Source organism: Antechinus flavipes, chromosome 4, assembly GCF_016432865.1.
Source record: "Antechinus flavipes isolate AdamAnt ecotype Samford, QLD, Australia chromosome 4, AdamAnt_v2, whole genome shotgun sequence".
NCBI classification, from domain to species: Eukaryota; Metazoa; Chordata; class Mammalia; order Dasyuromorphia; family Dasyuridae; genus Antechinus; species Antechinus flavipes.
Window position 1 is genome coordinate 321,226,804 of NC_067401.1, and position 18,569 is coordinate 321,245,372.

Sequence of the window (18,569 nt, forward strand, 5' to 3'; positions counted from 1 at the left end):
TATTTCATTCCCTTGGAGATCTTATCAGTCAGCCCTCCAGCTTCAACAGTAATTGGGAATCAGCAGATAATTTACTAGGCCTGGAGTCACTGACACTCAGCTTTCCAAAGTCAATCACACCTTACATACTTATTACCTGTGTGACCTTGAGTAAATTATATTACATTCCAAATAACCTTGTTTGCCCATTTCCTCATCTATCAAATTTACCTTTGTTAAGAGAACACCAAACAGGTTGGACAAAACTAAAAATAAGGTGCATAAGAAGTCAAAAATGAATACTCCTGCTTTCAAGGCCCATATATTCTATTTGCCTTCTGTTTCTTTTCCCAGTGGGAATTCCCAAGGAAATAAAAAGTAGTTCTTCCTCAAAAAATATCTGGAAATTTAAAGCAAATGAAAGTGTATCCATTGGTTTCCTTGCCACTCTTATTTATAAGACAGCATACTTAAGTGTTTTGGGTATGGTTATCAGAAGTCTGTATAATAATCCCAACTCAATCACCAAATGACTTTGGTCAAGTCACTTAAACTATAATTTTTCATATGGCTTCATTGCTTCTTTAAATGTTATAAAAATTGTTTCATGAGGCCAATCTCCATATGAAAACTGATTTCTGTACTAAAATGTTCCAAACCAAATTCTTTTGAAAATTGCTTCTAATTATGAAATTTTTATTTTATCCCATTTCCTTTATTTAAAAAACTAAAGCAACAAACTAAATGGGGGAGTTGCAGTACATATTTTATTAGGTGGTACTACTTTGGAACATTACAATAAAATCTAGTCAATATTAAAGGTTTTTAAAAATATCAACTGAGCTTCATCCCCTAGCCCTCTTCTTGGCTCTCTTAGTCATTAAAAATATTTAATGTAATTTGTAAGACTTTAAAGTATTTCAGTGATGTGGGCACTCCCAGAACTTAAATAGAATGAATGCCTTCCCTATATTTTTATTTCATGTCCTTCAAAGGAATCTAACTAACTGGCAAGAAACTTGCTTTAAATCTTTAAATCTAAATTTTTCATAACTACCAGTGCCACACTTGGGTGTATACATCAGTTATTTCCGGCTATTACTACACCCTCAGTCGCCATCCTTTATAGCATTCTTTGTACTTTGATAATAACCTATGCTGTTTCTTCCTTATACTCACCAAGCATCCATTCATTCATCTTGAAATCATTTTTCATTCTTCAGAGACCGTAGTATTCCATAACTCACCAATATAGAGCATCACCAAAAATAATGATGTCAAAAATATGGAATTTTAACAGTAGAACAAAGAGGAAAATATACATGACAATAATGTAAATGCAAATATTAAGATGCCTTTCAAAGATTAATTGTAGTGAATAAACTCAATCTCAGGGAAGAAAAAAGGCATCATCTTCCTTTCAAGAGAAAAGCAGTCAAGTTTTTAAACAATCCTTTTGTATTCTTTATATAATTTTTTAAAAATAGAACCGAGCCTCTAATGTCAAAAGCCTAAACTCCTATTTTTTTAATATGAGGATTTAGTGAGATAGATGTGAGAGAGATGATTGTGATTTTTTTTTTAAGGGCATAGAAACAAATTTAATAAAGGAATGAGAATTCTGAGGTTGTTGGTTTTTTTTTTTTTAATCAGAACACTGCTCAAAATTTTTAAAACACTGAACAATTACTCCAAATTTCTCAAAAAAAATTTTTTTTTTACCTTTTTTTCCTTATAATTCTGAATCCAACTCATTTTCAAGTGTCTGTCCAAACCATTGGGCTAATTCAATAGGTCACACACTTTATATCATCCTGATGAAAACAGTATGCATTTTTTCATTCATTTGCTTCTTCCTATGTGGATTGTGAATCTTTTAGATGGCCATTAATCTCCTTTAGAAGATTATCTTATATTTTTAAATTTAGTGCAGTAAGCATAATTTATTTAAAGGCTTATTTTTTTTAAAATGAAGTGAAAGATAATCTGAAGGTTAAATTCCAAATACTCTATTAATAGTAAATTCTAATAAGTTTTTAAAGAGAAATAACTAAAGATGAATTTAAACAAACATCCAGTTGTATAAATTCATGTTGTCTCTACTTTCATTGTTAAAGGGGTATGTATGATGGAATGTAAGAGTCTGTTAACAGTGTTTTCTTAGGGAATTCATTGATGGCTTATTCAATTTCTTTTTCTAAAATGGGCTTTATTTTTTCAGTTAATCTGGGCAAATTTTTATAAATATTAATCCATTTCAATAAGATTGTAATTAAATTGTTACTTTTTGGTATACAGTTGGGCAAAATAGCTCCTAATCATTGTTTTAGTTTCTTCATTGGTGAGAAGTTTACCCTTTTCATTTTTTGATACTGGCAATTTTTTTCCCCTTTTTCTAAGCAAATTAACCAAAGGTTTAACTATTTCATTTTTTTCATAAAACCAACTTAATTTTATTAATCTGATTTTCAGAATTACTAATTTGGTATTTGTGTTTTTCTAATTTTTCTCAAGTTTTTTTAGGTGCATGCTCAATTCACTTATCTTTTTCTCGTATATTTGACTATTTAGATAAAATTTCCCCTAAGAATTGCTATGGCTGCATACCATAGATTTTGGATCGTTTCTATGATTTATTTGATCCTTTCATTCTTTGGATTATTGGGTTTTGGTTTGTCTTTCCCTGGTACTTTATTGACTGTAATTTTTATTGCATCATTATCTGAATGGGAAGAATTTAGTATTTGTCTTTCCACAGTCCTAGGTAAAAGCACTGTAGTAAAGCTAAGACTTTACTGAGCTAGACTTTAAAGGAAAATTTGGAAAAGTGAAAAGGCAATACAATACAAACAAAGAAATAGAGGTGGGAATGAGCAAAAGGCAATACAATACAAACAAAGAAAATAGAGGTGGGAATGAGTATACTTTGTTGCTCTGTTATTAAGGAGCTATTTTAAGTCAGGCAGAAAAGATGGGAAACTAGAAGGAAGTAACTTTAAATATTATCACACCAGATTACAGACCATTTTGAACATCTAGACAGAGTTTAGTTGTGTGAGGCAAAGAAATGTCATGATGAACTCTATCCCAAACACCTCAGCTCCACATTATGTTATGTTTCACCACTGGAATTCTAGGCAGTAAAATGAATAGAGCTATAGATCTGGAGTTTAACACCTGAGTTCAAATCCAGCTTCTGACATTGTGATCTTTATCTGTAAAATGGAAGTGGTAATAGCATCACTCTCATGGTTTTGTGAAGAACAAAATGAGAAAATTGTAAAGTACTTTGGGTTAGCTATCATAGCAATAAAGTTTAAAACAGCACAACTCTTTTACCAGCTGGCATTTATGCCACTAGTTCTTAGTATAGTATCTGGCACATAGTAGAAATTTATGCTTTTAGCCATTCTGTATCAATTCCCAGGATTGTTGCAAAATAGATAGATCAAAATAACATCCTTTGAAAGGATTAAGGCTTTTTATACAGCCTATATACTATTTCAAATATGACATTTCAACTTCTTTCAGAGATTTATCTTCAGAATCTTTGGTACTTGACCTTTCTGCTCTACTTCCAATCAGTGAAAAGAAGGAATCGTGATCATTAGTATAACATCTGGTACCACATTTTATCACCCTGTTTTTCACTATGGAGATATTATCATATGAGGGTGTAATTGGATTTAGAGATGCCTCTACAATGAAAGAATATCAAGGCGTGTGCAAGCAGGTCAGAAATTGAAAATGCACAATCAACAAAGTTTTGCAACTTGATCAGATATAGATAATTCTGGGGTTTTGAACCATAGTAATTGGGAAAATAATGGTACTCAACAGAAATAAGTTAAACTAGAATAGGTTTAAAGAGGATTGGAGAAAATGAGGGGAAAATGACAAATTCAGTTAAAGATCCCAAGTTTGAGCACTGATCAAAAGTTCTACATGTATAGTAAATGAGTTTAGAGCTTGAAATACCCAGTAGGGAATTACTGAGTGGATAACTGAAACCATGGGTACTAATTAATCAATGAAAACAAGTATTGAGAGGAAGATATCCTAACACAACTTTTGGGGATCCCTTACTTTAGAAAAACAGAGAAAGAGGAGCCATGAAAGACACTGGATGATTCTTCATAGAAGTAAAGTTACATATGCAATGACACAGAGTATCTGGAAGTTAACAATAGCAGTCAACACTACTGTTTCACATTCTGGAATTCAAAAGAGATCCAGAAATTAAATTATCTTTGAAAGCAGTTTCAGTGCAATAGTCAGGATGAAGTAGTGATAAAATTCTGTAACAAGTTTGGTTGTGGAAATAGAAATGGTCCCTTCAGAGAAGCCCAAGGTTGAGAGGTTTTGTTGAATATATAAGAAGTGTATCTATTTGGAAAGATAATACTATTAGAGAAATAGATTAAAAATTAAACATTTAAGGTGAAGATAAATTTATGGTGTGGCTGAGCAGAGCAGAAGAAAATTACTATCTGGAAAACATGAGTACTTTCAGTGTAGGGACCACTTTCTTTTTTGTCTATATATTACTAAACTTAGTACACAGTACCTTGTACATAACAGATAATTATATTAACATTTGCTATAGTTGACTCATGTAAAAAAAGCCATGGTTCCAAGTGTAATAGTGCACGAGTACAGCAAAAAGGACTGTAATGCAATAGAAAAGATCTGGATCAGCACTCATTTTCTAGCAGAATTGTGTGCCTTTTTCCAAAAATGAAAAAAGTATAATCGAACTATTCAGTTTTTGTAATATGCTTACCGTTCCGATTAAAGAATGACATCCTAATTTATGAAACATCTTGTGTAAGGCACAATTAGAGGCTTAAGACTCAAGTACATCAATTTCTACTTCAAATATTGTGTAACTTATTGTGTGATTGTATGTCACTTAATTTTTATCAGCCTCAGTTTCTTCATATGTAAATGGGGAATAAAAATACAACCTACCTTACAGGATTTGGGGGAGAATCAGATGAGATCGTGTGTGTAAAAAATTTTGAAAACTTGAAATTAGTTAAGTGCCAGCTGAATTTTTAAATATCTTCTCAGTTTATTCATACTATTTACATTTCATGCCATAATTGAAAAAAGGTTACTGTAGTTAATAAAATCACTGATATTAAAAGTGCTCTTTTAGAAATCATATTTATTTCAAAGAGAATAATGTTTAAAATGTTTCAGTTTAACCCCTTTCTGAAAGCTGCGTTAGGAATGATTTTTGTTTCTTAGCATTTAAGTAGGAATTTGAGTGTTACAATGTTTTGACTTGATACAGATTACTTAACATCATTTTCACTGAATTTTCTATAATTTTCTGTCACCCAGACCTGAAAAATGAAATTATAGTTACTCTCTGTCCTCTCCCCCCAAAACAGAAATACCCAAAAGAGCTAAAAAATCTCTGTTTTATATTGAATTAACAATGTATGTAAAGTACTTTTAAAGCACTAACATTTTAATTTAGATTGGAATCAGATGTGTACCTTTTTTTTTAAAATGAATCATTTAAAAAATTATTTGTATTAACTTTCTAATCTTTTCTGTTTTGTAATCACTCAATTATCTTTCAGAATGCCATTCTGAATGACAAGTTTGTCATGGTGACAAATTTGGAGAATCTTAAGGAAAATGTCTTCAAAATATGAGGAAAATTTTTCAGCACCATATAGTGGATGATATGCTAGGCTTGAGTAAAACAAAGGTTCAAATCTGGCTTAAAATTAGCTATGAAGCCCTGAATTAATGTGGAAACATCTTTGTGTCCTTAATGAGGAAGTCACCCTTGTGATTTAGTAACAGAAAATTCTAATCCTGTACTAGAAGTCTTTTCCAAGTAAGGAGTTACCTAACCTGCCCTTCAATGTACAAATCTTTTCTGAATTTCTGTGATTTTGTAAAGATCATGCTCTGTTTTTAATGACCATAAATAGGAAAAAGTTTTAATGGGGGAGGAGAGAAGAAACTAATATGGAGTAGGAATAATAACTAGATTCTTAAAAGAAATTCATTAAGAAACTCCTCCCACAGAAGATTGCCTGAGGGCAATAAGATAAGTAACTCACCCCAAAGACACAAAACCAGTGCCAAGGATGGAGCAAGAATTCAAGTCTTCTAAACTATTCACTCTACCATATAGCCTCACATTATCCATATTCCCTTAATTTTATAAGGCCAACAGGAAAATTAGACATTCTTGACTGTCTCCATTTAGAATACTTTAAAAGATTCTTGATGAAGAGCATCTTCATTCATGCAATATGCTGTGGAAAATTCTAAACTGTTCTCTGTTGTGGGCCCAGCCTACAGAAATAATTATTCTAAATCTAACTTTTTTTTCTCTCCCCAGCTTGGAAAAATAATCGAACTGGCAGTCTCTTATGCTCTCAACCATTTAACATATGTCAATTCAAAGTCCCAATTGATAAGAATCTTAATTACTTCAGTCAAGTTTGAAAGGATTCAGAGTTTAGACAACCAATAGTTTGTTTCATCAGTCGCTTAATTTTAAATTGGCAAATCTTCCCCTCCCCCCCCATTTTCCTAAAAAGCATTTTGTTCCTCCTTTAACTGTCCTTGAGGAACTCTCCACCAGGTCAGAAGTGAATCCAAGAAATATTTCAAATAAGGTAATTAGAAGCTTCTTCCTTTTAAGTGTACCATTGCTCTCAATTCCTTCAAGGAATGAGGAAGAGGAGGTTGGTGTTCTTAGATGAATTTATCTAGGGCCCTTGTCTTATAATATCTTAATTACTTAAAAGAGGAATCTTTCAAGGACGTATTTAAAAAAAAAAAAAAGGATTTTTTTTTAATATTAGTGCAAAGACTTTGGACTAGGATAATTTTTAAACCTTGGGGGGCAGGGGTGCTTTAACTTTCATAATGCTTTATTATAATTAGGCTTTCAACGTCAAAAAGCAGTTTGTAAAGGTATAAGACTTTGAGAAATATGACTGTAAACAATGCTTGTGGAGATGGAGTTAAAAAAATACACTTGACATCCTATATGATTATCCAGCAATACATAAAACAATTATGACTGCAATCAGTTTATTTTCAAACCCTACCAACAAAGATTTGTCGTTTGCATTATTCCTATCAGTTTTCCCACAAATCCTCCATTCAAAATACAAAATGTCTTTTCAAATAACAGAATTACCATGAGAATGGCTATCTATCATTATACCATTGACCATCCAATCTAAATCTCTTGACATTAATTATATTGCCTCACTACTATTTTATGCCAAGTCTTCACTAATATTTACTTATATCCACTAGACATCTTTAAATATTTTTAGGTAAAAGAACTCACAAAAATACAGTATAATCATAACATAGTCTAAGAGATGAACATATATGGCAATAAATAGTTTGCCATCATTGAAAGTCCTGTGCTATTTCCTCATTGCATTTCAGGCTGATTTTCAATTCTCATTCATTGTCAGTTTATTTTATCAAAATTCTTTAATGATGTATATGTAAAGAAGCAGTACAGAATGGTGAGTTGAATAGTGAATCTGAAATCAAGAAGACCTGGGTCCTAGTTATTCACTTAACCTCTCTCATTTTCCTTATTTGTAAAATGGGAACAATTATAGTTATCTAATATGCTTGTTACAAAGATCAAATGAAATACTATTTAACTATAATTATGAAAGACTATGAGCTTTTTTTTAAATTTAATTAGTTCTCCAGTTTTTACTGATGGTTCAATTTTTACCACTGCTATAAAGATTTTATAATATAATGTTCTGGGCTTGATGCAATCTCACCGTTAATATGATATTAATTCTGACCTTATGTGCAACAGGCTTTAATGACACTATGAAGCATATAAATATTTATTAAAAATCTTATTATATAACCAACTTGATGTCATTAACAACCAATGTTCAATGAGCACATTGTGCTTTCAATATCCATTGGGTTTTGAATAAATTTATTAAAGTTTCTTTACATTTGTCAATTATCTGTAAACCATTCAAGCCTACATTTGCTATAGTAACTCAAAAATATCAGCAAACTCAAGAAGGACCTTACATTGTGTGTCAACTGTGACTGTAAAAATGTAGTCCACTGTTTAAAAAAAAAAAAACAGCATGCAAAAAATGCTAGTGTACTTGGACTTAGGAATATCAGCATTTGAATCCTGTCTCTCATACACTTACTAGCAGTGTTGACTGAGCAAAGAAAGTTTGCCTCAGTTCCCTCATCTGTAAAATGGGAATAAATAGTATCACTCATCCCAGGATTATTGTGAGGATCAAATGAGAATTTTTACAAAGCACTTAACAAACCTTAAATTACAATATAAATATTAACTTTATTATAGTCTATTATTATTCCTTTGTATCCTGATATAAAGCTTGCTTCTCTTGAATGTCTCAGTGTCTTGTAAAATTTGTTTCCTCATTAACTCAGTAAGTTTGAAAGTTGACAAGAAAAACCAGGTAGTCGTATACACAATACTTGATTAAGTCAAATACCCTACGTGAAAATCTAAAAATGCAGATTCACATATTATCAGATTAAGTGACAGAAATTTTCTAACTGGAATGAAATGTTTTTAAATTCAAAACCACCTCTTAAGTCTCTTCCAACTATATTGATTCCTCTAGTGAGTACTGAAGTATACCTAAGTAAATTCCTTTATAATCCAACCCATTTTCCCCCACTAGTTCACTAAATGCACTTTTATACTTTGTCAAAGGTTTCTAATATGCAAAACTTAGATGCTCCCAATGCTAGTCCCTAATCTCTTTTCTTAAGTTTGTTGATATTTTTAATGGGGAAAGTGGTACCTCTTCATTCACTTTAAAATCAAATAAAAATATTCAACCAATTAATCTGTCCCATCATTTTTAGTCAGTGACATTTTGCATATGTATACACACACATACACACATATCCAAAGGCATATAGTTTCAGAAAAATAAAATATAATTTTGAAGTTGAATACTCAAGAGGGTTTTTTGAGGGTTTTTAGTCTCCTGACATTTTTTAAAGTACAAACAAATCGTGTGCTCAATGCTTCTATTCCCCTTTTCTTGGATACTGAATGTAAAAATGCTAAAGGCACCAATTTTAATCTCAACAACATTTTATTAAAACTGAACCGATTCCTTTCACTTTTTATAAAAACAACTGAAGTGATATTACTAACTCACTATTCACTTCCTTAGCATCTATTAAATACCTACTCTGTGCCAGCCATAGTCTTAAGTGACTAAGGGATATAAGACAAAAGTCAAAGTCAATATCCTTACCCTCAAGAAGCTTACATTCGGCTGGGGTATGGGAGAGATTTGTAAGTATATAATGTTTTATTTCATTTTCCACATACTAAGAAGTGGCATGACATGGAATAGAGAGATGACCTCCGAGTCATGGATACTTAGATTCAAATTCTGACCAACATGCTGACTATGTGACAAATGGGAGCAAATCAGAATGAATAAATGGGCAAATTAAATTACTCTGTGTCTTAATGGCCCCAGGCAACTCCAAGATTCTAAGTTTGCAAAGAAGGTGATCTGCAAAGGTAAAGAAATTTTGTTCACCAGGAGTTTCCTTTATTTTTTTTCTAATCAAGCATACAAAATGGGGGGGAGAGGGGGGGAGAGGAGGAAGGAGGGGAATAAATTAGAAGCAGCTTGTCCTTTATGAACATTGAGGACCAGGGAGATGTCAGCAACATGAAATACATAGGCCAGTTTGGCTAGATGAGAATTTATGAGTAACAGGCAATAATCTGGACATTGTAGCCAAATTCTGAAAGGATTTTTGTACAAACATAGTTTGTATTTTGTCCTAAAAGAAGGGACTGATCACAGTTTTTGAAGTGTTAGTTATGTTGTTTTTGCCCAAAGTTCTGTTAAGATATTTGCTGGTCCTTTCCTCCTATGGCTTGAAATTGCTCCAAATAAATGGGCTATGGGATACAATCTAAAGCTAAATAACAGGAAATACTGTAAAACTAGTTTCTAATCTTCAGCCATGAACTCAAGCTGCCTCCTTATCAGAGCCCATAGGTGATCCCCTCCCTTTCTGGTTTAATAGTAGGTTTGTATGTTAATGTATGGAATCCAGAGATCCAAATTCTAATAGCTATCTACTATCCACTGACTGAATTTTACAATCTGTAAAATGGAAATGATACCTCTTCAGCCTATCCACAGGGATAAGGAGATTGGTTTTTAAAAAATTAATACAAAATTCAAATTATTGGCCCTCAAGTATAGTTAACACCTAGGGTATAGTTTTTCCTTTCATTAAGTTCTGGAATGAAACTCAAGTTTTCATACCGAGTACCAGCATAATGTTCCGCTTCTGTATCTGAGAAATGTAGGTAAAGAAAAACTCAGTAACAGTACCTGACTCTGGTTTCTTGCTTTAACATCAGGGAAGTGAATGGGTTTTTGTCCCATAAGGACTACCAGGACAATCCATTTAGATAATCATAATTAGTCACCATGTTTTGTTTTGTGTTGTTTTTTTTTAACGTTACCAAAAACATATATCCTTTTTCTTTATGCAGAAGTGGTAATGGTGATGATATTCAGCTTCTTACCAAAAAAATGATACAAAATGCAATGAATGTTTTCTCCAAAATTTCTAAACAAGATTAAAACAAAGTCTTTCCTTACTATTCAAATAAGACAGCAAAGACTATTACCCTTCAAATCCAAGGACTAGATAATGAGTTGAGTACTCTGAGTTGTTTTTCCAGAAGTGGTGATGGATTTGTGCTGTTCTCATATTCTCCTTTTCAACCAGTAGCATATGTTTACAAAGCTGGATGGCCAGGGATGGGCTTGTAGTCTGTGGCTATAACAAGGTAAAGGCCATTAGTTGCTGGGGCCTAAGTTAAATCATTTTCTTCCTTCAGGGAGACAATTAAAAAGTGGCAAGTAGGCCAGCAGCCAATACTGTATAAAATGCATTATTAACTTGTTATAATTACTTCACCTGTTTATTGTGTAGGTTAATGAAAGGCATATAGCAGAAGGCAAAATTCTCATTTTTGTGAAAAAAACTTCCTACTAAGAAAGGTCTCCATTTTAGATTCTTCTTTCTAAGACTCACAGGGTGAGAAGGCAAGGATGCATGGCACTTTTCACTGATAAAAGTGCCCACATCAATGAGATCAAGGAATCAGTGAAATTATTATTTGTATTATTAACAATTTATTTTGCATTTTCCTTAGCTCATAAGACATCTATGTGAAGCTTTGTTGAAAACCAAAAAAAGTCATTTGCTTTACATTTCAAATAGTTACTGGGAGACGTACTTATTATAAGAGTTAAATTGGATCTTACCATAAATAATGGAAGCTTCTCCTCATCCCTACCTCCCACCCCCCATCTTTTCTAGCAAAAAAGTAAACAAAAGAGAATTTTAAGTACTTAGATAACTAATGACTAGCTCTCTTCAAGAAGCAGAACCAATCTGATTTCATTTTGTTTTCCTAGAACCTAGGCAAAGTATCTTCAAAGAATGTTGTTTAAAGTCAAATAAAACATTCATTTTCATCTCACAGTAAGTACATACTTTCTCAAAATAGTGATACAAATGATTAAATATTTGGTTTAAGTTCTTTACTGGTAATACCAGAGGAGGTTTGAAAAAGTAAAGCACTTCCAAATCCATGGAACAAAGCTCAGCATAGAATTAATAATATTTAAAAGGCAATCTAAATTCTCAAAAGAGTTCAGAAAAACTACTTTGATAGGAGGAAAAATTATTCATAATTATGGTAATCAAACAATAACACATTACCACTTATGACATTTTATTGGCATATGACAATTTACAAGGGTCCCTATTGCAATATACATCACACTGAATGGAGTCATCTAACCATCTTTATAGCCATCCTTACTGGGGAAGACTTTTCTCAAATTAATGCCCAACATTGATTTAAACTGTGACAAAAAAAAGGAATAATAACTCCTTAAAGCAGTCTGATATTGTAAAAAAAAATATATTTTTGCACTTAATAGTAAAACTCCTAGGATGTTGGAAGGTATACACACCTAAGAACTGAGTCATGGCCTTCTTGTGATTAAGCAGCTTTCTTAATCCTTCCTGGAAACATCCTTTGGTTCATTTTGTTTCCCTTCTCTGGGCAAAAGGAAGTCTGTCAATGCAGGTACCAAAGGGTTAATATTTCCCGCTACTGTAAACATTAGACAATTTCTTAACAAAAACAATTTAGCTTTGATTAGGTGTCAGTAAGTATGAAGCTAAATTGTGGATTTGGGAGGAAAAAAAAAAAGCACACTGGGCTTTGAGAAGACATGCATTTGCATTAATCTGAGATTCTTCCCTCTTAACTAGGGAAGTAACTAAACAAAAATTGTTGTACACATACTAAGTTAAAGCACTTATATGCTTTCAAAATATGATGTGATGTTTTCTCTCAGGATAGCCTTTAATTACAAAGGTCCTGTGGTTCCCATATGGTTCCTACCACAGAAAAGCACTCATTTTCTTCAGAAAACAAAAATTACAACAATGTACAATGAGTGTCCCTTTTAAGGAAAGCAAATATGGTAAAATAAATTATCTTAATGAATGCTACAATGTCCAAGAAAATGTTATTTGCTTGGATATGATCAACTCATTGATAAGATGGTATTTCAGCCTTTGATTATTTCCTGAGTAATGGCAATGATATGCATTTTTGCTTTGACATGTTTTAATAAGCAATTTAAAGATGACAAATTAGTACAGGGAAAACATGCATAATTGAAATTTTCTTTCACTTTACCAAATATATTTTACCTTTTCTTCTCCCCACCCTATCCTTTTTTTTAAACCAACTTTTGGCAAATGCTGCAAACACCAAGGTGCCAGAAACGCATATGTTGATCAAAAATGATGGCAGAAAAGAGTAAGAATTTCATTTTAAAATGTTTAAAGCTTTAACAGAAATAGCAAGCACTTGTATTTAGCATAGTTATTTTGGCTTTCTTAAATCTGAAAAAGAGGAATCTCCTTTTTCCTCCTTAATTATAGGGCTCCAATTAACATTTAATCTTAACTATTTTAGGTTTTTATTCTTTTTTAAAGATGTAAATACTAAACCTCAAAAAAGAAAATAAAGCCATTTTATACGCTGAAACTAAAACAGAAACAAATGCAAGCTGGGTTAATGCTGCAACAAACTTCCTGACAAAAATTTTTTTTATTGGTGACATTTGAAAAACAAATTATTCAAAATGCTTCTAGTGAGTAAGTTTGTTCTTACTGCCTAATGTATATGTAGCTGATTTTGTAATTTAAGACATTCCACTTTTTAAAATCACATTAAAATGTTACTATTTTCTTTCCATTAAATACTTCAGCTCTGCAAACATCTGTATGAAAAGTTTTTCATAAGATCTTCCCCATCCTAAGCTTCCGCATCACATAAGCATTTAAGGGTTTTTTTTTTTTAACTTAGTACAAATTAGGTAGTTTTATCTATAATGTTGTTAATTACAGATCAAAGAGTAGCTGATTGTCCACTGACCATGAATCAGTCCCCAAAGAGTGCCAACAGTGGGTTTTGAAGCAAAAGAGGAAGGGCTCTAAAGTTTTCCTATATTTGTATTTAGTAGTCTCAGCAGAAAACCATTTCATCAAACTATCTAATATGATTTTAATACTATGTATATAATGAGAAGTGCTTACCTTTTCTACTTCTCAACTGTTAGGCTGAGCAAAAATGGTAATTTCCCCAGTTTAGAAATTCACTGGTAATGCTGAACTTGTTTATTATTAGTTCACCAAAGCAACACAACTTGTTCTGTGGTATACTTCAAAGACTGGTCACCCTACAGTGTAAATGTGTTCTACTTATTAAGGAAGATGCTAACAGTTGTGTACTGTTAAAATAATTAACGATCTGTATAAACAATTTCTGTTCAGGGATTTGTATATAGGACTAAAGTTTACTTAGGAATAAAACACTGACAAACAGGGGGAGGGAAAAAAATCAGAACTTTCACAGAGTTGTACTTGACCATATCTTATAGACAAAGCAGAATTACAATGCATATAACAAAAACAGTAAAAGTTTTTTTTTTAAAGTTGATAGTTACAAATATGGTACGTAGCAACTTTCTACTTTGCTTCAGTACAATCCTCAACATACACTATACTATTATTGAGATATTTAAAGACTTAAAACAAAAATTCTACAGACTACTTGCAAACAGTAAAATTTAAGTAAAATGCTTACATTCGTTTTTGAAAACAAAAAAATCACGTAAAAAAATGGTGGGTGCAAGTTCTGCTCTCAGTTGCAATCTTACTTCAGATTTACTATTCCTATAATAAAAAAAACACAGAAAGTGAAGATTAACAGAGCCAGGGGGAAACTACATACCATATATAAACCATAGCAAGCTCTGTTTATAAAATTAGATTTACTAAGTTTTAACAAATCATCACCCTCTTAGCCCACACTGATGGAAATCTGCTCTTCAATTCACTGACAAGTTGGAATTTTCTACCTTTTCTTCTTTGCGTCTGTCCTTCTTTTCTTCATTATTTTCCATGGTCTCTTCTTCATCTTCAACAATCCCATCCCCTTGGTATTTGTCATGTGTCCATTTTGGACTGCTACCTGATTTTTTGAAGTTAAACCGCCCTCTGCCGCGTTGGAAAGTGCCACGGCCTCTTCCTCTTTTGGCCCAATAATCCACACCATCATCCCTGTCGTCATGCTAAAGGAATGTTAAAAAATAATCAATGAGATGCTTTTGGGCATTTTAACCCCATTTAAATCATGGTGACAATCAGCTAAGTATTAATTTTAAAACTTAACATGAATCAGGTTGGTATTTATAATGTATAATTAATTAGCAGGTCTCAAAGTATATTTTTTAAAAACACCTAAAATTGACATATAGACCTGCTAAAATTGAGGTGACTCTGGGCCCATAGCTGTTATTTTTTCCAACTTACAAGGATTCCTTCTATTGGAGCAAAGTATAAAAAACAGATATCATAAAATCATATTATCATAAAATCTGTCAACATACAGAATTTTCTATCAAAGAGTAACTTTTTCCTACAAACATTTCAAATACTTAACTATGATCATATGAATCATGAAAGTTTACAGTTGGTTCTAATGTCCCATCCCTCCTCTTTGAAACATTCTATAAATGAAGTTATATACAGCTCTAAGTGTATCTAGATGTATCACAAGGGCTACTACTAAATGTTACCCACTAATAAATAAAGAGGAGAGAAAAGAATTCCAAATAAATGAAATTCCAATAAAGGCAATTCTGTATGCCAGAAGAATCGTGGGTCTCCTTGAAACATCTGGACAATTATGGCCATTTTTAGCCCATCTATATTTCTTCATAAAACTTAAAGATTCCTCAAAATAGTGATTATTCAAGAAATGCTAATACTTTCTTTCTTTTGAAAATTTTAAGATTTATCTCTATGTACATTAAGTTGATAATACTTGAGCATTTGACACCTGATTAGAACTGCCAGGTTTCAAAATGTTCTAATCATATTTTTGCCAAATGAAAAGCAAATTTTGCATTAATATGTTTCAACATGTGTTTTCATAAGGAATCTTATTTGCAAAGGTAAAAATGTAGTAGTTATAAAAGAATATATTCCAAGGTTTAGATTAATTTGATTGACTAATTCCAGAAATTAGTTCCAGGATTTATGGTTACAAATTATTTTCTTTACCAAATTGAAATCTGGACCTCTAAATAATTAATTCCAAGCCCAATTAATCTCCTTAAAACAAAGACCAGTTAAGGTATTTAAATTCTACTGCATAGCTTCCTACTAAATGTTTTCTAGCAAGAGGTAATACCATTAGAAGTATTAAAACAGAAGAATAGCAACAAATTTGGAAATCTCTCAGAGAATAAATTACTGCTAGTTTATTGTTGAAGATATTAACTAGTTGACATTTGAGAAAAAAAATGCCTGAGAGAAAGGAGGAAAGAGACCTCTGGGCATATTTCTCAAAACCTCAGTTCTCACTGTTTGAAAGAGATTTCCTTGAAGCCCACAGGACAAGGTATACTCCTCTTAATTTTGTAAACAATGGAAATGGAGTTAATGTACAAATTAGGGATAAAAGGAAATATCCTTTTCTAAAAGTAGATTAAAGCATGTTTACAAGGAGAGAGAAAAGGAGACAAAAAATATATATAGATATATTTTAGGGGGAGGAGAACAGGTAAAAAGTGTCAAACTTGGCAATCTCCTTAGAAGAGTAAAACAAAGTGTTTGATAATCGTAAACAAATTTTTGAAGCTCAAATTCTCACACTGGCTCCACATATCCAAGAACCAAGAGCTAAATTCTGTGCTAAACTAAAGCTTAAGGATCATCTAGATCATGAGGTTTTTTAACTTGTCATCCTGTAACTGTTTTGTTTTTAAACATTTTGATAGTTCAACTTCACTATAATTTTTACTGTATAATCTTATATATTTTATGCATTTTTAAATATTGTGAGAAGAGATCCATAGGTTTCACCATTCTACCAAAGGAATGTATAACACAAAAATGCTAATACCATCTGATCTAGTCAAGCTGGTTAAAATGATGCACTCAAGGCAAAAACCTACTAAGCCTAGAACAGAGGCATGACAACTCTTATCTAGTTCTCTCTTTTCTATCACAAAACACTCCTACCACCCATATCATGAATGAATCCCTTTTAAAATTTAGAAAGGATAAAAGATATAATACTCAAATTTTCTCTACCCCCTCTCCAGGGGTCATTATAATTTATATACCAATGAACTATTAGACTAAATTGTCACCAGTGACCTAGCACATGACTTTAGGAGGTTCTCTTCTATGCTCCTTAACAGTTATCTTTTTCATTTTCACATAGCTGATATTAATTTTTTTTTAAAAAGTCTTCAATTTAAACAACCTATAATCCCAAGGCATCACAGGTACCTTCATCCATGTAGTTTTATGGGAAATTTCAAAAAAGAAACATAACGCCAAAGATTAGACACATGGTGTAACAGCTGCCTTCAGGAGGATGAAGTTTAGGGCCTTATCCTGGATCACACATCAAGGTCCTCCTGGCTCTAAAGCCTATTCATCTACTATGGCTTGATGATGTCAGTAACAAATAACTTTGAAACTATAGATCAAATTGGTTAAGGAATGTTTTGTGATCTATCACAATAGATCTTTTATATTAAATAATTTACTAGTTTATGTTTATTAACTCCTTTGCAAATCTTCCAAAAGTATTTTAACATTCAAAGAGCTAATTATCTTAATTTGTATCCTGTTCAAAACATTAGCAAACTTTAGTTTTGTAATATGAAATTCGTGTGTGTGTGTGTGTGTGTGTGTGTGTGTATCAAATGATTTATTAATATGCTACAAATCAAGATATAAGTTTAGTCAGCTTTCTACTGCGTGGAAAGAAATTATTAATTTGAAATTTTTTGTTCTGGTTAAAATTAGGCTGTAATAGACACTTAGCTGCTGCTTATATAAATTAATACTGATACAATTAACTGTTCTTGCTATTTACAGGTAACAATTCTTGAAAGTGACCTTTTTTTTGTCTTTGCAATTTGTAAAGCTCTTCAGTTAACTATAAACTAAGCCAATGAATATACACTAAAGTAAATGTTAAAAGAGACTATATTTAGTGTTTACACTACAGATTGGAAACACCAAGTATATGAAGTCTTAATCATGAAAAACTGAATTGCCAGAAAGATAAACTATTCCATCTAATTGTTAACTCAAAAATCAATTTGTTTACAAATATTATACCTAAAAGTAGACAAGAAAGCAATGCAATTATGATCATAAAAACTTGCCTTCTAGAGGTAAGGCGCTACAGCCTATATCAAGCTGAAATGATATGGAAGAAAAAAGTTATCTAGCTTAATTTGAATATTATAAATACCACCAGAGCCAAACTATTAAAGGTAAATCTAAATCTGTGGTGGGATTACTATCTTTAGAAGTTATAACAAAAAATAAATTGAATAAAGGAGTTTATATTTAGATACTGTATAAAAGTGAATAATTCAAAACTTACAACACAATAAGGTTTATGTTTAACTCAGTTCAATTTTGGTGGTGGTGATTAAACTAGATAAATAAATATGAACACATTGCAAAATGTTTTACCATTACTACCACCTCCAAAAAAGAAATAATTTATTTAAAAGGAACATTGCTCTAGCACCCACTATCAACATTAGCTAAATGTTAGGGAAATTGACATACATGGAGCACTTAAGACCCAAGAGCAGCCCTTAAAAAAACTATATATAAAGCACAACTTTATAAATAAAATACTATTTTCCCCACTGTGATCCACTAAATTTCACATATTCAAAGAAATGTTTCCCGAAAGTTTCTTTTAGAGTCTGGGAAAGGAATGAAGAAGGAAAACATGGGTTGTCTGAATGAACCAAGAAAATGATTCAAGTTACACAATTATGTCACTTCCCAAAGCTTGATTGGTTCTCTTGAAAAAAGCAGCTATTTCCACCCCCCCCCCCCATCACATCTGTCATACTAAAGATATGTCATTTCACACT

At 32.0% G+C, this 18,569-nt stretch overlaps 1 protein-coding gene across 8 annotated transcripts in view; it reads right to left on the reverse strand.

Moving 5' to 3' along the window:
* Window positions 1–11,777: 11,777 nt before the first annotated feature.
* BCLAF1 (BCL2 associated transcription factor 1) overlaps window positions 11,778–18,569 on the reverse strand; it is a 38,723-nt gene continuing 31,931 nt past the window's right edge. For 7 of the 8 annotated variants that reach the window (XM_051997821.1, XM_051997826.1, XM_051997824.1 and 4 more), the window contains one exon: window positions 11,778–14,717. In XM_051997821.1, coding sequence (XP_051853781.1) covers window positions 14,475–14,717 — 243 coding nt within the window. In that variant the 3' untranslated portion in view covers window positions 11,778–14,474. The remainder of the gene's footprint in view (window positions 14,718–18,569) is intronic. The other variant, XM_051997823.1, reaches the window with a different exon arrangement.